At 43.5% G+C, this 26319-nt stretch overlaps 1 protein-coding gene across 5 annotated transcripts in view; it reads left to right on the top strand.

Annotated features, from left to right (window-relative positions):
* The window catches only part of tpk1 (thiamin pyrophosphokinase 1), a 48734-nt gene that overhangs the window by 16181 nt on the left and 6234 nt on the right, over positions 1 to 26319 (top strand). For 2 of the 5 annotated variants that reach the window (XM_055881610.1, XM_055881611.1), the window contains exons 6-8: positions 3327 to 3422; positions 10320 to 10466; positions 14678 to 14789. In XM_055881610.1, the coding sequence (XP_055737585.1) occupies positions 3327 to 3422; positions 10320 to 10466; positions 14678 to 14789 (355 nt within the window). Of the gene's footprint in view, positions 1 to 3326; positions 3423 to 10319; positions 10467 to 11510; positions 11531 to 14677; positions 14790 to 26319 lie in introns of those variants that run through there. The other 3 variants (XM_055881614.1, XM_055881612.1, XM_055881613.1) reach the window with 3 other exon arrangements.

Raw genomic sequence — 26319 nt, 5'->3', positions numbered from 1 at the left:
GTTCCGACAATGCAGTAATAACAACAAGTAATCTAACCTAACAATTCCGCAACTACTACCTTATACACGCAAGTGTAAAGGGATAAAGAATATGTACATAGAGATATGAATGAGTGATGGTACAGAACGGCATAGGCAATGGTGCAGTACATGGTATAGAGTACGGTATGTACCTATGAGATGAGTACTGTAGGGTGTGTAAACATAAAGTGGCATAGTTTAAAGTGGCTAGTGGTCCATGTATTACATAAGATGGCAAGATGCAGTAGATGATATAGAGTACAGTATATACATATACATAAGAGATGTGTAATGTAGGGTATGTAAACATTATATTAGGTGGCATTGTTTAAAGTGGCTGGTGGTACATTTTTGCATAAATTCCATCAATTCCCATTTTTAAAGTGGCTGGAGTTGAGTCAGTATGTTGGCAGCGGCCGCTAAATGTTAGTGGTGGCTGTTTAACAGTCTGATGGCCTTGAGATAGAAGCTGTTTTTCAGTCTCTCGGTCCCTGCTTGGATGCACCTGTACTGACCTCGCCTTCTGGATGATAGCGGGGTGAACAGGCAGTGGCTTGGGTGGTTGTTGTCCTTGATGATCTTTATGGCCTTCCTGTGACATCGGGTGGTGTAGGTGTCCTGGAGGGCAGGTAGTTTGCCCCGGGTGATGCGTTCTGCCGACCTCACTACCCTCTGGAGAGCCTTACGGTTGTGTGCGGAGCAGTTGCCGTACCAGGCGGTGATACAGCCCGACAGGATGCTCTCGATTGTGCATCTGTAGAAGTTTGTGAGTGCTTTTGGTGACAAGCCGAATTTCTTCAGCCTCCTGAGGTTGAAGAGGCGCTGCTGCGCCTTCTTCACAACGCTGTCTGTGTGGGTGGACCAATTCAGTTTGTCCGTGATGTGTACACCGAGGAACTTAAAACTTTCCACCTTCTCCACTACCGACCCGTCGATGTGGATAGGGGGGTGCTCCCTCTGCTGTTTCCTGAAGTCCACAATCATCTCCTTTGTTTTGTTGACGTTGAGTGTGAGGTTATTTTCCTGACACCACACTCCGAGGGCCCTCACCTCCTCCCTGTAGGCCGTCTCGTCGTTGTTGGTAATCAAGCCTACCACTGTAGTGTCGTCCGCAAACTTGATGATTGAGTTGGAGGCGTGCATGGCCACGCAGTCGTGGGTGAACAGGGAGTACAGGAGAGGGCTCAGAACGCACCCTTGTGGGGCCCCAGTGTTGAGGATCAGCGGGGTGGAGATGTTGTTACCTACCCTCACCACCTGGGGGCGGCCCGTCAGGAAGTCCAGGACCCAGTTGCACAGGGCGGGGTCGAGACCCAGGGTCTCGAGCTTGATGACGAGTTTGGAGGGTACTATGGTGTTAAATGCTGAGCTGTAGTCGATGAACAGCATTCTCACATAGGTATTCCTCTTGTCCAGAGGCGTTAGGGCAGTGTGCAGTGTGGTTGCGATTGCGTCGTCTGTGGACCTATTGGGTCAGTAAGCAAATTGGAGTGGGTCTAGGGTGTCCGGTAGGGTGGAGGTGATATGGTCCTTGACTAGTCTCTCAAAGCACTTCATGATGACGGAAGTGAGTGCTACGGGGCGGTAGTCGTTTAGCTCAGTTACCTTAGCTTTCTTGGGAACAGGAACAATTGTGGCCCTCTTGAAGCATGTGGGAACAGCAGACTGGGATAAGGATTGATTGAATATGTCCGTAAACACACCAGCCAGCTGGTCTGCGCATGCTCTGAGGACGAAGCTGGGACTGCAGCCTTGCGAGGGTTAACACGTTTAAATGTTTTACTCACCTCGGCTGCAGTGAAGGAGAGCCCGCAGGTTTTGGTAGCGGGCCATGTCAGTGGCACTGTATTGTCCTCAAAGAGGGCAAAAAAGGTATTTAGCCTGTCTGGGAGCAAGACATCCTGGTCCGCGACGGGGCTGGTTTTCCTTTTGTAATCCGTGATAGACTGTAGACCCTGCCACATACCTCTTGTGTCTGAGCTGTTGAATTGCGATTCAATTTTGTCTCTGTACTGGGACTTAGCCTGTTTGATAGCCTTGCGGAGAGAATAGCTACACTGTGTGTATTCGGTCATGTTTCCGGTCACCTTGCCCTGGTTAAAAGCAGTGGTTCGCGCTTTCAGTTTCACGCGAATGCTGCCGTCAATCCACGGTTTCTGGTTTGGGAATGTTTTAATTGTTGCTGTGGGTACGACATCGTCAATGCACTTCCTAATGAACTCGCTCACCGAATCAGCATATTCTTCAATGTTGGTGTTGGACGCGGTGCGGAACATATTCCAATCCGCGTGATCGAAGCAGTCTTGAAGCGTGGAATCAGATTGGTCGGACCAGCGTTGAACAGACCTGAGCGCGGGAGCTTGTAGTTTTAATTTCTGTTTGTAGGCTGGAATCAACAAAATGGAGTCGTGGTCAGCTTTTCCGAAAGGAGGGCGGGGGAGGGCCTTATATGCGTCGCGGAAGTTAGTATAACAATGGTCCAGAGTTTTGCCAGCCCTGGTAGGACAATCGATGTGCTGATAGAATTTAGGGAGTTTTGTTTGGGTTGGATTTATTCTAATATTACTCAGAGAATCTCAAACTATGGTAATGTAATAGAGAATGGGGTTGGATTTATTCTAATATTACTCAGAGAATCTCAAACTATGGTAATGTAATAGAGAATAGGGTTGTATTTATTGTAATGTTACTCAGAGAATCACAAGCTATGGTAATGTTATAGAGAATAGGGTTGGATTTATTATAATGTTACTCAGAGAGAATCTCAAACTATGGTAATGTTATAGAGAATAGGGTTGTATTTATTATAATGTTACTCAGAGAATCTCAAGCTATGGTAATGTTATAGAGAATAGTGCAAGACATCTAGGGACTTTAAGGTGTTTCAGGAGATGTGCATAACTCTACATAAATGAAAGAGATACAGAGGGGAAGGAGGGAGAGAGGGATAAAAGTATTCATCAGGGGATGGAGGGGGCATAAAACGGAGCGGGGCAGTGAAAGAGTGTGTGAGCTGACATGAATAGAACAAAGGCTGTGTGATTCCTGCTGCGAGCAGGAACTCACCTGGAACTAACTACCGTTTAGGGGCATTCACTGGAACGTTGTGTGTGGGGGTACGCTGAGTTTGAGAGAGCTCAGAGACTTATTTACAGAATAAAGAAGAGGGATTTCTGCTCTTTTTGTCTCTCTGTACCTGTCTCACCTCCCCCGCACCATCCTCTCTCTCCCCCGCCCCCCTCCTCCCTCTCCCCCGCCCCCTTCTCTCGCTCTCCCCCGCCCCCCTCCTCTCTCTCTCCCTCTAGAAGTGTCGGTTGATAGAGACTTCTGATCAGGAGCTGACTGACTTCACTAAATGTCTGACCATCATGGTGGAGGAGATCAAGAGACAACAGCTTCAGGTAATCCTCCTCTTCCTCCCTTCTGTCCTCCCCCTCTTCCTCCCCCTCTTTCCTCTCCCTCTTTCTTCCTCTCTTCCTCCCCTCCGTCCTCCCCTCCGTTCTGTCCTCCGCTCCGTCCTCCGCTCTGTCCTCCCCTCTGTCCTCCCCCTCTTTCCTCCCCTCTTCCTCCCCTCCGTCCTCTCCTCCGTTCTCTCCTCTGTCCTCCGCTCCGTCCTCCCCTCTTCCTCCCCTCTGTCCTCCCCTCCGTCCTCCGCTCCTTCCTCCCCTCTGTCGTCCCCTCCGTCCTCCGCTCCTTCCTCCCCTCTGTCCTCCCCTCTGTCCTCCCCTCTGTCCTCCCCTCTGTCCTCCCCTCTGTCCTCCCCCTCTGTCCTCCCCTCCGTCCTCTGCTCCTTCCTCCCCTCTGTCCTCCCCTCTGTCCTCCCCTCTGTCCTCCCCCTTTGTCCTCCCCTCCGTCCTCCGCTCCTTCCTCCCCTCTGTCCTCCCCTCTGTCTTCCCCTCTGTCCTCCCCCTCTGTCCTCCCCCTCTGTCCTCCCCCTCTGTCTTCCCACTCTTCCTCCGCCTCTTGCTCACCTGTCAGAGAGGGTGTGTGTGTGTTTGTCTCTCAACTGTCAGAGAGGATGTGTGTGTGTTTGTCTCTCAACTGTCAGAGAGGGTGTGTGTGTGTTTGTCTCTCAACTGTCAGAGAGGATGTGTGTGTGTTTGTCTCTCAACTGTCAGAGAGGATGTGTGTGTGTTTGTCTCTCAACTGTCAGAGAGGATGTGTGTTTATCTGGATGTTGTTCACCTTAAGACCCTCACTGCACACATGGACCCTTCATTCTTATTGCACACTTTTACATATACACACACACACACACACACACACACACACACACACACACACACACCTGATTAACTGTCAGTCAGTGAACCAGTGTCCTCAAACAGTCTGTCTAGTCAATCAGTGAGACAGACTTAGACTCTGAGCTTTGTGCTAAAACAGCCATTTGAACCTTCTGTTTGTTTTTTGGAGTAATGTCTAACCTCCGTATACACATAACCTGTAGCAGTGTTGAAAGTATGACTACAATGAAAAAGACAAACCGTGTACAGTCATGGCCAAAAGTTTTGAGAATGACACAAATATGAATTTCCACAAAGTTTGCTGCTTCAGTGTCTTTAGATATTTTTGTCAGATGTTACTATGGAATACTGAAGTATGATTACAAGCATTTCATAAGTGTCAAAGGCTTTTATTGACAATTACATGAAGTTGATGCAAAGAGTCAATATTTGAAGTGTTGACCCTTCTTTTTCAAGACCTCTGCAATCTGCCCTGGCATGCTGTCAATTACCTTCTGGGCCACATCCTGACTGATGGCAGCCCATTCTTGCATAATCAATGCTTGGAGTTTTCCCGAATTTGTGGGTTTTTGTTTGTCCACCCGCCTCTTGAGGATTGACCACAAGTTCTCAATGGAATTAAGGTCTGGGGAGTTTCCTGGCCATGGACCCAAAATATTGATGTTTTGTTCCCCGAGCCACTTAGTTATCACTTTTGCCTTATGGCAAGGTGCTCCATCGTGCTGGAAAATGCATTGTTCGTCACCAAACTGTTCCTGGATGGTTGGGAGAAGTTGCTCTCGGAGGATGTGTTGGTACTATTCTTTATTCATTGCTGTGTTCTTAGGCAAAATTGTGAGTGAGCCCACTCCCTTGGCTGAGAAGCAACCCCACACATGAATGGTCTCAGGGTGCTTTACTGTTGGCATGACGCAGGACTGATGGTAGCGCTCACCTTGTCTTCTCCGGACAAGCTTTTTTCCGGATGCCCCCTACAATCGGAAAGGGGATTCATCAGAGAAAATGACTTTACACCAGTCCTCAGCAGTCCAATGCGTGCAGATGCACTCACACCTGCCTGCTGCCATTCCTGAGCAAGCTCTGTACTGGTGGTGCCCCGATCCCGCAGCTGAATCAACTTTAGGAGACGGTCCTGGCGCTTGCTGGACATTCTTGGGCACCCTGAAGCCTTCTTCACAACAATTGATTCGCTCTCCTTGAAGTTCTTGATGATCCGATAAATGGTTGATTTAGGTGCAATCTTACTGGCAGCTATATCCTTGCCTGTGAAGCCCTTTTTGTGCAAAGCAATGATGATGGCACGTGTTTCCTTGCAGGTAATCATGGTTGACAGAGAAAGAACAATGATTCCAAGCACCACCCTCCTTTTGAAGCTTCCAGTCTGTTATTCGAACTCAATCAGCATGACAGGGTGATCTCCAGCCTTGTCCTCGTCAACACTCACACCTGTGTTAACGAGAGACTGACATGATGTCAGCTGGTTCTTTTGTGGCAGGGCTGAAATGCAGTGGAAATGTTTTTGGGGGATTCAGTTCATTTGCATGGCAAGTAGGGACTTTGCAATTAATTGCAATTAATCTGATCACTCTTCATAACATTCTGGAGGATATGCAAATTTCCATCATACAAACTGAAGCAGCATACTTTGTGAAAATTAATATTTGTGTCATTCTCAAAACTTTTGCCCACGGCTATAGTGAGTAACAACGATGTACTGTAACAGTCCACGTCTGGCGTGTTTCCAGCCAGCCAGATTTCTGGGAATTAGACTAATTGATGGATCCTCATTAGATTTATCTCCCTGACAGTTATCATCAAAATGATCACATTATAACATTTTCAAGGCTGGAGTATAATCAGCAACAGAATGATTATTTTGATTATGTTATCTCTCAATAATAAGAGAACAGGCGCTGTCTGCAGATTTGTGGGGGCTAAAGTAGAAAGTGCTGCGTAACGGTATTTCAGTAGCCTGGTCCCAGATCTGTACTTCAATAACAGGAGGTGGGTGACACCTTAATTGGTGAGGACGGGCTCGTGGTAGTGGCTGGAGCGGCGTTGGTGGAATGGTGTCACATGGTTTCTATGTGTTTGATGCCATTCTATTCACTCCGCCATACCGCTCAGGATGGAGACGCATTCTGTATCCTAGAGATGAACGTACTTTGGTGCGAAAAGTGCAAATCAATCCCAGAACAACAGCAAAGGACCTTGTGAAGATACTGGAGGAAACAGGTACAAACGTATCTATATCCACAGAATATAGATACCTATAGAGTCCTATAATCGACATAACCTGAAAGGCCACTGAGCAAGAAAGAAGCCACTGCTCCAAAACCACCATAAAAAGTCAGACTACAGTTTGCAACTGCACATGGGGACAAAGATCATACTTTTTGGAGAAGTGTCCTCTGGACTGATGAAACAAAGATAGAACTGTTTGGCCATAATGACCATCGTTATGTTTGGAGGAAAAAGGGGGAAGCTTGCAAGCCGAAGAACACCATCCCAACCATGAAGCACGTGGGTGACAGCATCATGTTGTGGGGGTGCTTAGCTGCAGGAGGGACTGGGGCACTTCACAAAATTGATGGCATCATGAGGAACAAAAATTATGTGGATATATTGAAGCAACATCTCAAAACATCAGTGAGGAAGTTAAAGCTTGGTCGCAAATGGGTCTTCCAAATAGACAATCACCCCAAGCATACTTCCAAAGTTGTGGCAAAATGTCTTAATTCTTATGGCTGCAATCCCGTTAACAGGATGATATGACAACAGCCAGTGAAAGTGCAGGGCGCCAAATTCAAACAACAGATATCTCATAATTAAAATTCCTCAAACATACATGTATCTTATACCATTTTAAAGGTGATCTTGTTGTTAATCCCACCAAAGTGTTCAATTTCAAATAGGCTTTACAGCGAAAGCACCACAAACGATTATGTTAGGTCACCGCAAAATCACAGAAAAACAGTCATTTTTCCAGCCAAAGACAGGAGTCACAAAAAGCAGAAATAGAGATACAATTAATCACTAACCTTTGATAATCTTCATCAGATGACACTCATAGGTCTTCATGTTACACAATACATGTATGTTTTGTTCGATAAAGCTCATATTTATATCCAAAAACCTCAGTTTACATTGGCGCCATGTTCAGAAATGCCTCCAAAATATCCGGAGAAATTGCAGAGAGCCACGTCAAATAACATAAATACTCATCATAAACTTTGATGAAAGATACATATTTTACATAGATTAAAGATACACTTGTTCTTAATGCAACCGCTGTGTCAGATTTCAAAAAGCTTTACGGCAAAAGCACAATATTCAATAATCTGAGGACAGCGTTCAGCCACAAAAGGAAGCCATACAGTTACCCGCCAAATTGTGCAGTCAACAAAACCCATAAAAAGCATTATAAATCTTCACTTACCTTTGCTGATCTTCGTCGGAATGCACTCCCAGGACTCCCACTTCCACAAGAAATGTTTGTTTTGTTCGGTAACGTCCATCATTTATGTCCAAATAGCTATTTTTGTTAGCGTGTTTGGTAAACAAATCCAAAGTCAGAAAGCGCGTTCACTAAAAGCTGACGAAATGTCAAAAAGTTCCGTAACAGTCAGTAGAAACATGTCAAACGAAGTATTGAATCAATCTTTAGAATGTTTTTAACATAAATCTTCAGTAACGTACCAACCGGAGAATTACATTGACTTCAGATGTGCGATGGAACAGAGCTCCCTCTCATGTGAACGCGCATGGTCAGAGCAAGGCCAGGTCATGGTAGACCTGACTATTTCCTGTCTCCTTCGGCCCCACTACACAGTAGAGGCATCATACAAGGTTCTACAGACTGTTGACATCTAGTGGAAGCCGTAGGAAGTGCATACTCATCCATATCCCACTGTGTGTTCTGTAGGGGCTGTGTTGAAAATCGACCAAAGTCAGAATTCCCACTTCCTGTTTGAATTTTTTCTCTGGTTTTTGCCTGCCATATGAGTTCTGTTATACTCACAGACATCATTCAAACAGTTTTAGAAACTTCAGAGTGTTTTCTATCCAATACGAATAATAATATGCATATATTAGCAACTGGGACTGAGGAGCAGGCAGTTTACTATGGGCACCTCTGTGCACCTTTCATCCAAGCTACTCAATACTGCCCCTGCAGCCATAAGAAGTTAAGGACAACAAAGTCAAGGTATTGGAGTGGCCATCACAAAGCCCTGACCTCAATCCGATAGAAAATTTGTGGACAGAACTGAAAAAGCGTGTGTGAGCAAGGAGGCCTACAAACCTGACTCAGTTACACCAGCTCTGTCAAGAGGAATGGGCCAAAATTCACCCAACTTATTGTGGGAAGCTTGTGGAAGGCTACCCGAAACGTTTGACTCAAGTTAAACAATTTAAAGGCAATGCTAGCAAATACTAATTGAGTGTATGTAAACTTCTGACCCACTGGGAATGTGATGAAAGAAATAAAAGCTGAAATAAATAATTCTCTGTACTATTATTCTGCCGTTTCACATTCTTAAAATAAAGTGGTGATCCTAACTGACCTAAGACAGAGATTTTTTACTCAGATTAAATGTCAGGAATTGTGAAAAACTGAGTTTAAATGTATTTGGCTAAGATGAATGTAAACTTCTGACTTCAACTGTACTTATATTGTCACAGCCCTGACGACAACAGTCATATACTTGTATTGTCACAGCCCTGACGACAACAGTCATATACTTTTATGACAACAACTGTCAGATGCTGGTATGGTCACAGCCCTAACAGTCAAAGGGGTTGGCTAAAGCACATACAGATCTGGGACCAGGCTTCTTAGGTAGTTACATAAGTTGCGTTATATAGGCTATTCCATTGGTTTGTCCTGTTTCCCTTCATGTTGTCTGTCTGTGCTGGCAGAAGTTTATTTATTTGTCTTGTTCTAGGCTGTGGTTAAAGGTGCTGAAGTTGCAAAGTAAAGATTTAACATAATACTTTCTTTCTGTTTTATAATCTCTCTCTGTCTCCAAGGACCGTAGCTTGGCAACGCTTGTTTACAGAACGCTGTCATTCAGATGATAAGACAAATTATTTTCTAAAGCAGTTCGGTGTTTATTCATGCGTGGGTGTGTATGTGTGTGCAGCCTAATAAGAGAAAAGGGGGTTTCTGAAGCTGTCCTCTGTTGTGTGTATGTGGGTGCAGCCTAATAAGAGAAAATGGGGTTTCTGAAGCTGTCCTCTGTTGTGTGTATGTGGGTGCAGCCTAATAAGAGAAAAGGGGGTTTCTGAAGCTGTCCTCTGTTGTGTGTATGTGGGTGCAGCCTAATAAGAGAAAAGGGGGTTTCTGAAGCTGTCCTCTGTTGTGTGTGTGTTTGACAGATGTGGATTTAACCTCAATAAGCACATTTCTAAATCAGTTTAGAAGATGTAAATGAAGACGATCACTGTCTTCAAGTCATTATCATATCTTAACTAGGGTCCAAGTGCCGTGGCGTGTCAGACAGTATGGAAGTGGTTGTGCTTATGCAGTGCTATACGGAGTGTAATTCCACCGAGAGCAAACAAACTAGTACACTATGTTTATTTCCTCAATGTAAAATGGCTGCACACCATGAATTCTCCAAACTCTCTGCGACATTGTGTCCTTAGAACACTCTTGGGGAGAGAGTAAAAGATATGGTGGGCGAGAGCTAGACAGAAGAGAGAGACTGGGAAAGTAGAGAGAGGAGGAGGAGGGAGTAAAGGAGAGTGGGGGGAACAGGGGGAGAGATGGGTATGAGGTCAGAAGAAAAGAGGGAGAGAGAGAAGTTTGGGTAAATTATAGTTATTACGGTGGCTCTCCGGATGTTTCAAGTGCTGAAAAGAACTCAACCTTTCTGTCTAAAGGCTACATATTTCTCCTTCCAGACTTAAATAGCATACTCACAGTTTGTTATATGTTCCAAAGTTTTATAAAGTGGTCTGAAGTTGTACCACCTGGTGGACCCATGATTGGGAGATTATGAGAATTAATCCCCCCCCCCCCCCCCCCCCCCCCCCCTCCACCTCCCGCAGGTGGATACTATAGTGACTCTGGGTGGTCTAGCAGGAAGATTTGACCAGACCATGGCTTCAGTAGAGACTTTGTACCACGCCCTCAATATGACAGAACTACCTCTGGTGGTTCTACAGGGATGCAGTCTGGCCTACCTGCTACGACCGGTAACTATACACACGTTTGTTTTCAGTGGTAGTACACAATTGTCATACTTGAGGAAAAGTAAAGATACCCAGTAAAATACTACTTGAGTAAAGGTTTAAAATTATTTGCTTTTAAATATACTTAAGTATCAAATGTAATTGTAATTTCAAGTATAAAAAGTATAAATCATTTTGGTTGGCAAAATTGTATTTTTTATTTTATTTACGGATAGCCAGGGGCACACTCCAACACGCAGATACATTTTACAAACCATGCATGTGTATTTAGTGAGTACACCAGATCAGAGACAGTTTGAACAGGGATGTTCTCTTGATAAGTGTGTGAATTGGACCATTTTCCTGTCCTGCTAAGCATTCAAAATGTAACAAGTACTTTTGGGTGTCAGGGAAAATATATGGAGTAGAAAGTACATCATTTTCTTTAGGAATGTAGTGAAGTAAAAGTAAAAGTTGTAAAAATTATAAATACTGAAGTAAAATACACATGCTCCCAAAAAATGATTAAGTAGTACTTTAAAGTATTTTTAATTAAGTACTTTACACCACTGTTTGTTTTACTATACTTGAGGACTTTTTGGGGACCAACAATTGATTCCCATTCAAAATCTTATTTCCCCTTACCCTCCTAATTCTAACCCTACACACACACACACACACACACACACACACACACACACACACACACACACACACACACACACACACACACACACACACACACACACACACACACACACACACACACACACACACACACACACACACACAGTCAAGGGACTACAAAGCACTTTAGTTATAAATGTTGGTATAAGGGTCCTTGACAAGGTTGTGTTGACCTTTTGAATTGAACCATGTACCTTCAGTCAGTTCATTACATCCGGACTGCAGTGACAAACCAGCTTGATTAAGTGTGTGTGTGTGTGTGTGTGTGTGTGTGTGTGTGTGTGTGTGTGTGTGTGTGTGTGTGTGTGTGTGTGTGTGTGTGTGTGTGTGTGTGTGTGTGTGTGTGTGTGTGTGTGTGGTGTGTGTGTGTGCGTCTCTCAGAGGAGTTAGATTAATTGGAGGTATGTACGTATGAAGCAGCAAATGAGAACATGTATTTATTAATGACAAACGAGAGAGGGGGGGAAGAGGAGAGAAATATGGAGAGGGGGAGAGAGAGACAAGGGGAAGAGGAGAGAAAGATGGAGAGGGGGAGAGAGACAAGGGGAAGAGGTGAGAAAGATGGAGAGAGGGAGAGAGAGACAAGGGGAAGAGGAGAGAAAGATGGAGAGGAGGAGAGAGAGACAAGGGGAAGAGGAGAGAAAAATGGAGAGGGAGAGAGAGACAAGGGGAAGAGGAGAGAAAGATGGAGAGGGGAGGGAAAGAGAGGGGGAAAGGGGAGAGAGAGTGAAAAAAGTGGGTATGTTTGTAGTATTGCTAGAGCAGAACATGGAAATGACTGGGCTTAGCCTCACAGTAAACTCAATCACCTGAGAAGAGGGAGGGAGGGAGGGAGGGAATGGATTGATTTGGAGATGATGTAATTTTGGAAAAGCAAATTAGACACCCTCATAACAACAAACGATTTAGGGTAATAGGAGAGGGAGATGTGTGTGTATCTGCATGCGTGGGTGGGTGGGTGGGTGCGTGGGTGGGTGGGTGGGTGGGTGCACGTGTGTTCTACAAATGAGATTGCAGGTATTTGGTTCGAAAATACTGTATATGCTTGTTTACAATGACCTTTTAGTAGGGCATGTAAGGAGCGGAGGTGATTTACATGATGGAGGATTATACTGTGGTGAACTGCAGCTGCTGAAGGGATGAACATGGACAGATGCAGACAGACCCTGTAGACAGATGACTTTGACATTCTAAGTTGTATAGAACAATACAATGGAATGAAGAATACAGATACTCTAGAGATGTCCTTGACAAAAATAACTGCAACATTTCAAGGCACTTAATCCAAATTGAGTTTTGAAAACTCCAGCTCTCATAAAGGCTTTTCAATTAAATCCCATCATGAGATTTCGGGGCTCCCGAGTGAAGCACTGCATCTCAGTGTTAGAGGCGTCACTACAGACCCTGGTTCGATTCCAGGCTGTATCACAACCAGACGTGATTGGGAGTCCCATAGGGCGGCGAACAATTGGCCCAGCGTCATCCGGGTAAGGGTTTGGCCGGGGTAGGCCGTCATTGTAAATAAGAATTTGTTCTTGCTTATGTGCATTGCTGTGAGGCTAAGGTCTCTCTCTCTCTCCACCTCTCTCTCTACCTTTTTTTGTCCCTCCATCTCTCTGTAAAGTATGTGTGGGCTGAATCTCAGGTGGGAGAAAGTTGTATTAGTGAGGATTCTATATCTCAGAGGCGTTCTATGATCACTGGTATTTATAAACCAAGCAACATAAAGCTGCTTAGAACACACGCGTACACACACACCCTGAGGCCAGATTAGCACAACCGCAAGAGCTGGAGATTATTCTGTCTCTCAGAGTTTCCTTCCTTTAGGACAGGGGTGTCAAACTCATTCCACGGAGGGCCTTGTGTCTGCAGGTTTTTGGTCTTTCCTTTCAATAAAGCCCTAGACAACCAGGTGTGGGGAGTTCCTAACTAATTAGTGATGTTAATTCATCAATCAAGTACAAGGGTGGAGCGAAAACCCGCAGACACTCGGCCCTCCATGGAATGAGTTTGACACCTGTGCTTTAGGAGTTGAGAACTTTCCCTCTATCCCTATCTTTCTCCCTCTGGCTCCTGTCTTTCCACCGCCAAGGAGGAAACATATCCGCCATTTTAGCTGTCATCGTTTCAGAAAGGGTTGTTCAGCCTCAAACTTTTCTCTTCGGGGGCCTTCTGCTAACTTTCCTTGAGTGTACTGACTGTAACATCACACCCGGAATTATTGGCACCCCTGTTAAAGATGAGCAAAAAAGACTATATAAAATAACTAATACAAATACTGAGCTATATTGTATGCTCCAAAAAATATTTTGTTTAACAATTAATAAAAAATGTTTTAAGAAAGATACATGTCAAAATGATTGGCACCTCTGTTTTCAGTGCATTGTACCCCCTCCCCTTGTGAGGATAGCAGAGCTTAGCCTTTTTCTGTCATTCTTTATGAGATTGAAGTACACATTGGGAGATATCTTAGACCTTTCCTCCATGCATAGTCTTTACGGACGCTTGATATCCTTCGATCTGCTCTTATCGACTGCCTTCTTTAATTCAAACCACAGGGTTTCAATAGGGTACAAGTCCAGAGCCTGAGATGGCCATTGCAAAATGTTGATTTTGGGTCAATTAACCATTTCTTTGTGGATTTTGATGTGTGCCTTGGGTCATTGTCTTGCTGAAAGAGCCACTTGTGGCCAAGTTTCAGCCTCCTGGCAGAGGCATCCAGATTTTTGGTTCAAATGTCCTGATACTTGGTAGAGTTGATGATGCTGTTGATCTTAAGCAGGGGTCCCCAGGACCAGTGGAAGCAAAATAGCTCCATAACATCAAAGATCCACCACCATATTTTACAGTAGGTATGAGGTTCTTTTCTGCATATGCATCCTTCTTGCATGGCCAAACCCACAAGTTGTGTGCCAGTGAAACAGGAAGCCATGAAAGGCCACAATACAGTTCTTTCAACTGAGACTCATTTTAATTCAGATTGCTGTTTGATTTTATTCATACAAATCATTAGGGGTGCCAATCATTTTGACATCTATCTTTTTAAGATTGTCTTTTACTTGTTAAACAACATCTCATTCTCTGAGCAATTGTATTAGTAAAAAATAAGATAATTTCCCCATTTCTTTGAGCATACAATATAGCTAAGTATTTGTGTTATTTATTGAAGTATGTTTTGCTCATCTTTATCAAGGGAGCTAATCATATCAGATGTGACTTTAGTTGGGAATTGTCAGCACTACGACAGTATTAGATCCAGAGTTATTCTGGAAGCTCATTCTGTGTGTGTGTGTGTGTGTGTGTGTGTGTGTGTGTGTGTGTGTGTGTGTGTGTGTGTGTGTGTGTGTGTGTGTGTGTGTGTGTGTCTCTCTGTGTGTGTGTTTGTGTCTCTCTCTCTCTGTGTGTGTGTGTGTGTGTGTGTGTGTGTGTGTGTGTGTGTGTGTGTGTGTGTGTGTGTGTGTGTGTGTGTGTGTGTGTGTGTGTGTGTGTGTGTGTGTGTGTGTGTGTGTGTGTGTGTGTGTGTGTGTGTGTGTGTGTGTGTGTTTTAGGACATGAGACACAGGTTGGGAGTGAATACAGGACTGGAGGGGGAATGGTGCAGTCTAATACCTATAGGAGGACCATGCAAAACACACACCACTGGACTCAAATGGAACCTGGGTGAGCACACAGAGACACACACACACACACACACACACACAGTGACACACACGAGCACTCCTCTTCCCTACGCTTTGTTCACACAATCACACACACCCCGTCTGTCCCCTTGTGGTTTGTTCCAGTCCTAGGCCCAGTGGCCAGCTGTGTTCTTAATGAGTTGGCTCAGACCACTGCACCACCGGTACAGGGCGGGACCTCAACAATCTGTTGGTTGTATAACTCAGTGTCAAGGGGAATCCAGGCAGGAAGTGTGTGTGCAAGCGTGCGCTTGTTGGTTGGTTGGCTGCTGGCCTGGGAATGTGTGTGTGTTACTTTCCCAGTCAACCTGTTACCTCGGCACCTGATTGATAATGAGGTGGGATTATGCGTGAGAGGCTCCTTCAGATTAACCAGTCATAATAAAATGCATAATTAATCACACACATAATTAAAAAGGAGGCAAAGGAATATTTCCCCTGGGATCAGATGGATGAAGGTAGAAAATAAGAAATACACACTTTTACAAAGTGGACCCTCAGCTTTTGTGTGCGTGCGTATGCAAATGTTCCATGTTTCTGTAGGTTGTTATGTGCAAGTACCTTGGTTATAGTGTTTAAAGGGACAATCTGCAGTTTCTTTATTAATGAAATTATTTTTGAAGAATATCTCATAAATGCCTCATGACCTTAGTTCAACTGTCATATCCCATCAGAACCCAAAACATAGGCTTGTTTTACTCTACTGTTTGTTAACAAAGTAAATGTAAACAAGCACTATAAAGCCTCAAAACATGGTTACAAATATCATTTTGATATTCTTCTGGCCCCTATAGTTGGTTTGAGTTCATTTGAAGGTCAATTTCATTTTTGCTGCTCACTAATAAGTTCCTATATCCTGTAAAAGAAGATTCCTTGTTAGTATTGCAAATGGTGAAAGTCACTGTAGAGCTGCAGATATTATCGAACTCCATCCTTCTTGCAGTCAATTTGTAGAAGCAATTTACTGAAGCACCTGGATCTGTGTCAACTTCCCTCCCATGCAGAGAAGTCTTGGAGTGGGCTGGGATGTCACAGAGGATGTCTTCACATTTCAGGTGTCTTCAGCGGAGAAACCATACACTAGACGTGGAGTCTTGTTGACGATCAACAGCTTGTTCGACCCACTTGGATTCCCCGCCCCAGTAAGCATTCGAGGAAGGTCTCTACTTAGCTCTCCATGCAGGATTGTGACTAGATGCCCCTCTCCCAAAAGTGAAGTTCAAGGAATGGAAGGTATGGAGAGACTCTTTGAAGGAGCTTGAGCAGGTCAAGATCTCTCCCACATACAGATCAACCTCTCTCATATAAAAAAGAGATGTGCGTCTTCAACGATGCATCCACGAACGCCATCGCGGCAGTAGCCTACCTGAAGACAACTGATGCCAGTGGGAATATGGATGTTGGCTTCATCTTTTGTAAAGGTAAGCTCGCTCTACGTTCTGAGATCCCCGTTCCAAGACTCAAGCTGTGCGTCGCTGTTCTAGCTGTGGAAATAGCAGAAGCAATCGTCGATGAGATTGACATCCAACTCAATGTTGTCCCATTCTAATCTGATAGTGGTCCTGGGTTACATACAAAACGACTCCAGGTGATTCTACGTGAATAACAGGGTGCAATGTATTAGGAGATCTATTTGCCCAGAGCAGTGAAAACACGTCCCTACTTGACCCCCGGATCTTACTACAAAATCCACCCCCAAGTTGCTTGTCACGCCACCGTTGTCTCAAGCAACAAGTTAGACTCCAAGGTCTTTGAGAGGTTCACAAGGCTTGTGCATGTGTTAGGAAGGCAGCAGCTGCAAAGGATGGCACATTTGCAACAAACCCTGCTCCACCGAAGATCTGGATCAACCCAAGACCACCCTAATCCGCATTCTGCAACACAATGCCTTTCAAGAGGAATTGGAATGCATCAGTGAACGTAAAGCCATTCCTAAGCTGAGCCCACTCTACAGTCTGTGTCCTTACATCAGCCTTTCTTAAAGTATGAGTCGCGGACCTGTTAATGGTAGGTCACGACGTGTCAGAGTAAATTTATAATTATTTCATAAATTACTGGAATGGATTTGGCCTAGTGCATCTGCGCTCTCTGCTTAGCAATGGTTTCTACTCAGTTTGGCAGCTGCTCGAGTATGAAAGGGAGATGCCCGTGTGCTTTGCGGTTTACCAGATATTTTTTCTGCCATTTTCTTAAAGATCACTCCGCGATGCACACAAGATGCAGTGCTGCCGTTCAGCAGCAGATGATGCACTGTCAGCCACTGACTTGTCATTCCCACTCGCCATCGCTCACTGCTGTCATCAAATGGACTCATGCTAGCCACAAGTTCTGACTGAGCTCAATTGTCATGAAATGCATGTACAACGATGAGTTTCTCTCTCTCTTTCATACAAACTTATAACGAGGAGCGCTCACAATGTGTTTTGTGCGGGGAAGTGCTTAGTAATGAGTCTCTCATAACGAACAAATTAATACAACGACACGCCCTGACCTAACATCCACAGCATGATGGTAAACCCAGGAAGTTCTTTCAGAACAGGACAGAATGCTTCAGGAAACAGTGCTTTGACAGTGGAAAAGTAAATCAGCTAGCAAGGCATTGTTGTCATTTTATAACAGGTAAGCAGAAATAAGGGTAATGTAACGGTGTTCCTCCTCCTCTTCAACCGAAAAGGAGGAGTAGTGATTGAACCAAGGCGCAGCGTTGTGAAATGACATGATTTAATTAAGACACGACAAAACAACTAAGACAGAAAACGAACTAGACTTGAATTAACTAACAAAATAACAAAACGAATGTGTAGACAAACCTAGACATACGAACTTTAAATAAAACACGAAGAACGCACAAACAGGGAAAAATAGACTACACAAAAATGACGATGTACAAACATACCGAACAGTCCCGTATGGTGCGACTGACACAGGAGACAACCACCCACAACGAACACTGTGAAACAACCTACCTAAATATGACTCTCAATTAGAGGAACGCCAAACACCTGCCTCTAATTAAGAGCCATACCAGGCAACCCTTAAACCAACATAGAAACAAAAAACATAGAATGCCCACCCAAACTCACGTCCTGACCAACTAACACATACAACAAACTAACAGAAATAGGTCAGGAACGTGACAGGTAAGCAGAAATAAGGGTAAGCAGAAATAAGGGTAAGCAGAAATAAGGGAGTACTAACTAACTCTCATAGTAGTACAGTTGAAGTCAGAAGTTTACATACACTTAGGTTGGAGTCATTAAAACTCGTTTTTCAACCTCTCCACACATTTCTTGTTAACAAACTATAGTTTTGGCAAGTCGGTTAGGACATCTACTTTGTGCATGACACAATTTTTCCAACAATTGTTTACAGACAGATTATTTCACTTATAATTCACTGTATCACAATTCCAGTGGGTCGGAAGTTTACATACACTAACTTGACTGTGCCTTTAAACAGCATGGTAAATTCCAGAAAATGATGTCATGTCTTTAGAAGCTTCTGATAGGCTAATTGACATAATTTGAGTGAATTGGAGGTGTACCTGTGAATGTATTTCAAGGCCTACCTTCAAACTCAGTGCCTCTTTGCTTGACATGATGGGAAAATCAAAAGAAATCAGCCAAGACCTCAGGAAAAAACATTGTAGACCTCCACAAGTCTGGTTCATCCTTGGGACCAATTTCCAAATGCCTGAAGGTACCACGTTCATCTGTAAAAACAATAGTGTTAGAGCCGATTTGGACATATTTGTATAAAAGACAGAACATACTGAGCTCCATGTACATTTGTGTAAATATATTAAATATGAATGTATATGATGAAATATTAGGTACGTACCTTTATGATTTATATTTACCTGATTATATATTTACCTGAGATATATTCATTTGTTGTTAGTGTTACTTAGTTTTTGCCCCCCCCCCTCTTGCCCATTCATAGTGCTGTGGTATGTGTGTTAGGATAAAGGCAGGAAGTTGGGCCTTCGGGGGGAGGGAGTCCTTGCTAGACGCGGGAGCGGTATAATTTTTTTTTTACCCTAACACCATGGGACCACGCAGCCATCACACCGCTCAGGAAGGAGACGCATTCTGTCTCCTAGAGATGAACGTACTTTGGTGCGAAAAGTGCAAATCATTCCCAGAACAACAGCAAAGGACCTTGTGAAGATGCTGGTTGAAACAGGTACAAAAGTATCTATATCCACAGTAAAATGAGTCCTATATCAACATAACGTGAAAGGCCTCTCAGCAAGGAAGAAGCCACTACTCCAAAACCACCATAACAAAGCAAGACTACGGTTTGCAACTGCACATGGGGATCAAGATCATACTTTTTGGAGAAATGTCTTCTGGTCTAATTAAACAGAAATAGAACTGTTTGGCCATAATGACCATCGTTATGTTTGGAGGAAAAAGGGGAAGGCTTGCAAGCCGCAGAACACCATCCCAACCGTGAAGCACGTGGGTGACAGCATCATGTTTTGGAGGTGCTTTGCTGCAGGAGGGACTAGTGCACTTCACAAAATAGATGGCATTATGAGGAACAAAAATGATGTGGATATATTGAAGCAACATCAAGACATCAGTCAGGAAGTTAAAGCTTGGTCGCAAATGGGTCTTCCAAATGGACAATGACCCCAAGCATACTTCCAAAGTTGTGGCAAAATGGCTTAAGGACAACAAAGTCAAGCTATTGGAGTGGCCATCACAAAGCCCTGACCTCAAACCTATAGAAAATGTGTGGGCAGAACTGAAAAAGCGTGTGCGAGCAAGGAGGCCACCAAACCTGACTCAGTTACACCAGCTCTGTCAGGAGGAATGGGGCAAAATTCACCTAACTTATTGTGGGATGCTTGTGGAAGGCTACCTGAAATGTTTGACCCAAGTTAAAAAATATAAAGGCAATGCTACCAAATACTAATTGAGTGTATGTAAACTTCTGACCCACTGGGAATGTGATGAAAGAAATAAAAGCTGAAATAAATCATTCTCTGTACTATTATTCTGACATTTCACATTCTTAAAATAAAGTGGTGATCCTAATTGACCTAAGACAGGGAATTTTTACTCTGATTAAATGTCAGGAATTGTGAAAAACTGAGTTTAAATGTATTTGGCTAAGGTGTATGTAAACTTCCGTCTTCAACTGTAGATGTGAGTTTCTCTTTCAAACAATCCCCTGGCCTTGTACACAGCTAATAACTAACATTTGCCAAAGCCAGTTAGCTACTGATAGTGCAACCCTAGTAATAGTACAGATGAAGATGAAAAATGATCAGGCCCACTAAAATTATTGTTGAAATTATCTTTGAAAATTAGTCTGGGTTGGAGTTGTTGCTGTTAAAATACAAGAATCATTTTTATTCTTAACTGAAATAAACTGATTGAAGCAAGATGCTTTTTGAGGCAAACACTCACACAGTTCTGGGTTGCTCATCTGCAGCAGGAAGTGGTCTCCTGCCTGACTTTGAAAGCAGTAGATGTTCTGATCCAGTTTGGCACCACATACCTATGCAAGTCAGGGTTCTCAACTCTGACATACTTGAAAAACAAGTACAGAAACAGTTTCAATGCTGAGCATAACCTCAGTGTTGCACTGTGAAAAACAGAGCCCAGAATAGATATGCTCTCATTAGGACTGTGTGTGTTCTGGTCTACATCTGTGTGATGTGAGCAATCAGTTTATTCCAGTTCAGAATAAAACATATGTATTGTATTAAGAGCAACAGTTTCAACCTAGACTTTGTTTCAAAATAATTTCTACAGTAAGATATATCATTTTTCATCTGTACTGTTACTTACGGTTTCACTATCAAAAAGCCTGTGTGTGTTCTGTTATTCATCTGTGTGATGTGATCAATTCATATATTCCAGTTCAGAATGAAAATGATGTATTGTATTTTAACAGCAACAGTTCCAACCAAGACAGATATGTAAGAGTGTTTTTAATGGGGGAGAATAAACATTACTAGATATTTATATGGATATTTAATTTCATTGTTCTTTGTTTTTGTCTATATTGCATTTGTTTTAGGCATAAGGGCAATGAAATGTACCGATATTTATGTATAGTTGCATATGTTTGAAAGCTTGGGTCCCAGGAAAACACAGAATTTCTCATTTGGGTCCCAGGCTGAAAAAGTTGGCCTACAACTGGCCTACATCGACGATTCAGGCCCACTGAGGATTGCAGGACGGCTGTCCCAAGCAAGTCTAGGTAAAGATTAAAGCAACCCTCTTACTGACACCACCACGAGCCCATCAAGGACTCCACTTCACTGAGGGCGCTTTGAGAGCAGTTGGGTCTGTGGCTCAGAGGCCTGCAGAGAGTTGGAGATGGAGACCGTTTAGAGCGAGAAGAATGTCCAGGAGTACCAGAGTGACAAAGGGTTGGGTCTTCAATCCACTGCACGCGTCTCATATGGGAGCAGCTGGGAGAGAATGATCGCCGTCCATGATGCTGAAGGTGGGTCCATCCAAGCCTACCAATGAAGTCCTGACTACATTCATGGCGAAAGTCTCAGCCATCGTGAGTGCTCGTCCATTAGTTCCTTGATGACAGCAAAACTCTTCTCCCAAAAGGTTGGTGCAGTCCCCCCTCCCCAAGGTGAATTCAATGAGAAAGATATCTTCAGCCGGCAGTGGCGGCAAGTTCAAAGCCTTTCCAACGCCTTCTGGCACCGCAGGAAGAAAGACTATCTTCCTACCCTGCAAAACCAAAGGAAGTGGCAGAAAGATAAGCCCAACCTTCAGGAGGGAGACAGTCGAGTGAAAAGGAACGACTGGCCCATGAGCATCGTCGTGAACACCTTTCCTGGCAGAGATGGGAAATTAAGAAAAGTTGAAGTCAATACAGCAAGAGATGGGTCATGCAAGACTTTTCTGTATCCAGTTTCAGAGACTGTACTAGTGATGTTCTAGTGATAAGGGTGGCATCCTTACAGATACTAGGCGGGGAGTGTTCTGGCCCCTGTAGTTGCTTTGAGTTCATTTTAAAGTCAATTTAATTTTTGTCCCCTATATGGCACTGCTTACTGATAAGGCCTACGTTTCTATGTCCTGTAAAATAAGAATCCTTGTTAGCGTTGCAAATGGTGAAAGTCACTCTGTGGAGCTGCAGATATTATCAAACTCCATTCTTGCAGTCAATCTGAGAAGAACTGTCTTTTAAGTAAAACAATAATAACAATTCATGATATTTTGTATGGATGATCGTTTAAGTGATAGATTTAAGTATTATCTTGATAGCTGCATGGTTGGAGATATCTGTTCTATGTAATTGATCTTGCCATGTTTGGGGAATTATTTTTGGATACGGCAGCATATTTTTGAGTTCATGATAATATAACATACGTTAAAAAAAATATGAAATTAAAAAATGTTACCTTTATTTAACTAGGCAAGTCAGTTAAGAACAAATTCTTATATACAATGACGGCCTACCAAAAGGCCTCCTGCGGGGACGAGGGCTGGGATTAAGAATAAAAATATAGGACAAAACACACATCATGACAAGAGAAACACCACAACACTACTTAAAGAGAGACCTAAGAGAACAACATAGCATGGCAGCACCACATGAAAACACAGCATGGTAGCAACATAGTAGCAACAGAACATGGCAGCAGCACAACATGGTAGAAACACAACATGGCAGCAGCACAACATGGTAGCAGCACAAACCATGGTACAGACATTATTGGGCACAGACAACAGCACAAAGGGAAAGGTAGAGACAACAATACATAACATGCTGTGCTGTTAGTGAGAATGAAGCTTTAATAATCAGCATACTCTTACTTCTGGTTGCTTTTCCTTCATCTATGTCAGTTTTACTCCGTTTCTAATACTCTACCTACGAACTGGTGGTAATAAATCATTATGCAATACAATAGTTGCTGGATAGAGTTGATCTATCTGCTAAACTTAAGAAGGGGACTCATGCAAGGGCAGAATAGATATCGTGAATGATTAGTCCTTGCATCCATAGCTTTGTCTATGAAGTTGAGAGTGGTTCCATTTCTCCAACCTCATCCCTTGTTGAAGCGTTGCTTTTTCCCCGAAACAGGGGGTGGTGGGAACGCTTTATTATTGTTTCAACTGCTGATTGCTGCTTAGTTGACAGATGATTTTAAAGAGTGCGTGCTTGTGTGTGTGTGTTAGAAGTCCATATAAATGATTATCCCTTTTTAAAGCATGATTGTAATGAATAATATATGCTGTATTATAAAGAGACCTGTGCAGTTAGCGGCTGTCTGGCCTAAAGGGGCTTAGTGTCAGGGCTTTGGCTTTGTTTGAAGTATGCACATTAAAGAGAGAAACACAGAGAGAACCTGCACTACAGGGCATACAGATCTGTAGTGTGGCAACTGTTTCAACCCCTGTAGATCCATGTCAGAATTCAAAGTTTACAGTACAAGTTAGTTAATTGTAACCCCATTATCTATATGAAACCTACTTATTGTGCATACTTTATTTTCTGAAGCAGAGCCCTCCGGGTATATCAGGTTGTTTTAGTTGAGTGTTCTGTTTGACAGGGGTTACTGTTTTAATAATGATGTTGTTGATGGTGGAGTTTAAAAGTCGGGGCTTAGCGGAGGAAGAAGGTAGGAGAGTAGATAAATAAATCATCTGAGAAAATGTCAATCATCAACATCTCCGCTCTGCGTTTTGATCCACACACACACACACACACACACACACACACACACACACACACACACACACACACACACACACACACACACACACACACACACACACACACACACACACAGCAAATATTTCAGAAGTGGTTGATATACGGGAACACAGGGGGAGGGAGGGAGAAAGGCAGTATTCTTCTTAGCAGTAAGTCTAGTTGTGGCCATGAACTGACTGTAACATTGGCCTCAGTCCTTCGTCTTTACTGCTCCTGCATTGTGTGTGCCAGGCGGTGACTGATTTAAATAAAGTTATGGGGGATTCAAACATGGCAAGATCTCCAAAATGGCAGCTGGGCAGACGCTTAGTAAGAGTAGCCTCTGACCCCCATTAACTTTAATGGCTCTGTTGAGCAAAGCTACAACCTCTCTAAAAGATCACAAAGTTAATGGAGGGCAATGTAGGAGGCCCAATTGAAAACTTGTGGTTTTATAGAGATTGAATGTACAGTTTAATTATGTACAGCAGCATATGTGATGCGTGTCATCGACCATTTCAGAGATTGTTTTCTAGTATTCACATTTCACACACAGTCTTCCTTGTGTGGTAATTAATGATGACATCACACGGTGGATCTCTCTTCTCCTCGGTTGTGGAAAGAGGAAAGACAGGACCCGGAGAGAGAGAAAGTCGTGTGTGTGTGTGTGTGTGTGTGTGTGTGTGTGTGTGTGTGTGTGTGTGTGTGTGTGTGTGTGTGTGTGTGTGTGTGTGTGTGTGTGTGTGTGTGTGTGTGTGTAAGACATCTGTAGGAACTATTGTAGGATGTGTTTGGAGGATTAATTCAATCTGTCATTGTTCTAACTGAAGTGTGTGGTTGGACGGGTATGGTTTAATGCTTGTCTTCGGGAGAGTTGAGTCAGAAAAATCTAGTTTTTTACAAAAACCAAAAGGATTATTTTTGCTCTTATATTTTCCCCTTTTTACTATGATGTAATCAGTGATGCAACTTTGGGCACTGGCCAGCTGGCCTAGTAGATCACATTTTCTACTAGCCCGGTCTGAAAAGTACTAGCCACGGGATTGCTTAATTTCCATCCCTGGTTGAAATTATGTAACTTCAGGTTAGGCACCTACAAAAACCTAACTGTGTGTGTGAGAGAGAGAGGTGTAAGAGTAAGTAACATCAGACAATAGTAAGAATAGAACAGTGTAAATTTCCATACTGTCTAGACAGGAAGTGTCAGAACTGTTTAGAAAGGTGAAAACATGTCCTCATACTAACTGCTAGAGTCAAGCCACCTCTCTATCTCTCCTTCTCTGACCTCTCCATTGCTTTCTCTGTTTGTCTGTTTGTCTCTCCTTGTTCTTAGAGAAACCAATCTGTTATTATGCACTCTTTTTTTCTTTTTTTGCACGCACGCACTCACACACACACACACACCTGATTAACTGTCAGTCAGTGAACCAGTGTCCTCAAACAGTCTGTCTAGTCAATCAGTGAGACAGACTTAGACTCTGAGCTTTGTGCTAAAACAACAATTTGAACCTTCTGTTTGTTTTTTGGAGTAATGTCTAACCTCCGTATACACATAACCTGTAGCAGTGTTGAAAGTATGACTACAATGAAAAAGACAAACAGTGTAGTGAGTAACTATGATGTACTGTAACAGTCCACATCTGGCATGTTTCCAAGCCAGACAGATTTCTGGGAATTAGACTAATTGATGGATCCTCATTAGATTTATCTCCCTGACAGTTATCATCAAAATGATCACATTATAACATTTTCAAGGCTGGAATATCATCTATTTTTTCTTTACTTTCTTGCTCACACACACACACACACACACACACACACACACACACACACACACACACACACACACACACACACACACACACACACACACACACACCTACACACACAGGTGGATGAATACATATATTTCCGTTACCTATAGCTGCAGTATCCCTGTGAAACCTCCTGTACTAATGGCTGTCGGTTTGGGTTTATTCTCTGCAGGCAAAGAGAGAGGGATGGAGAGGGAGCGAGGTAGAGAGAAAGATAGAATCTGTTTTTTTGTTTTTTCTTGGACGGATTCAGATGTTGCTGAGCTATACGGCTCTCACCTTGGCAAGGTCTCTTTTCTTTTTCCCCTTCTTATTCCCACTCTCTCTCTCTCTCTCTCTGTCTTAAAGTCTATAGAAAGAGCAAAACGAGAGGGAGATTAAGTACCCTGTAAGTATTCTCCAGCCATGCTGTGGGAGGGAGGGAAACTGCCATAGTACAGTTTCATTTTTTCCTTTTAGATCTGAGTCATGCTGGGAGAGGAGGAAATGGACAAATACCTGATGTGAACCACACACATACACACAGGTTTAGGGGAAGGTTGGGGGGTGTACAGCTACCTCAGCTGACCCTGTCAAGATACAGCATATGACCACACACACACACACACAGTTTCCATCCTCAATTACCCACACAAACAGACTATGGAGCCTGAGGATAGCTTCATTAGTAATCCTCTCCTCAGCCCTGATAACGATCGATGGCGGCCGGTGTTGCGCTGGGGACCGGAATGAGCGTCGCACCTCCACTGATAACAATAAAGCTGTTTGCTGGCTGTAATTGCATTTCCAGCACTGAGACCAGAGAGGGTGACCGCTTTAAATACCCACATTTACACTACAAATTACTCTGGAGAGAGAGGTGGGGGGGTGGGGTGTGTGTGTGTGTGTGTGTGGGGGGGGGGGATTCCAAATAGTCTCTAGGGGAAGGGTGTTCCTTTCTCCTGTTTAAAATGTTATCAGGCGCGGAGCCGCAACTTAAACTAGATTCATTAGCCCTATCCTATCTGCCAGTAA

The sequence above is a fragment of the Salvelinus fontinalis genome, chromosome 25 (genome assembly GCF_029448725.1).
Source record: "Salvelinus fontinalis isolate EN_2023a chromosome 25, ASM2944872v1, whole genome shotgun sequence".
In the NCBI taxonomy this organism is placed as follows: domain Eukaryota; kingdom Metazoa; phylum Chordata; class Actinopteri; order Salmoniformes; family Salmonidae; genus Salvelinus; species Salvelinus fontinalis.
This window is presented reverse-complemented; position numbering and strand designations above follow the sequence as displayed.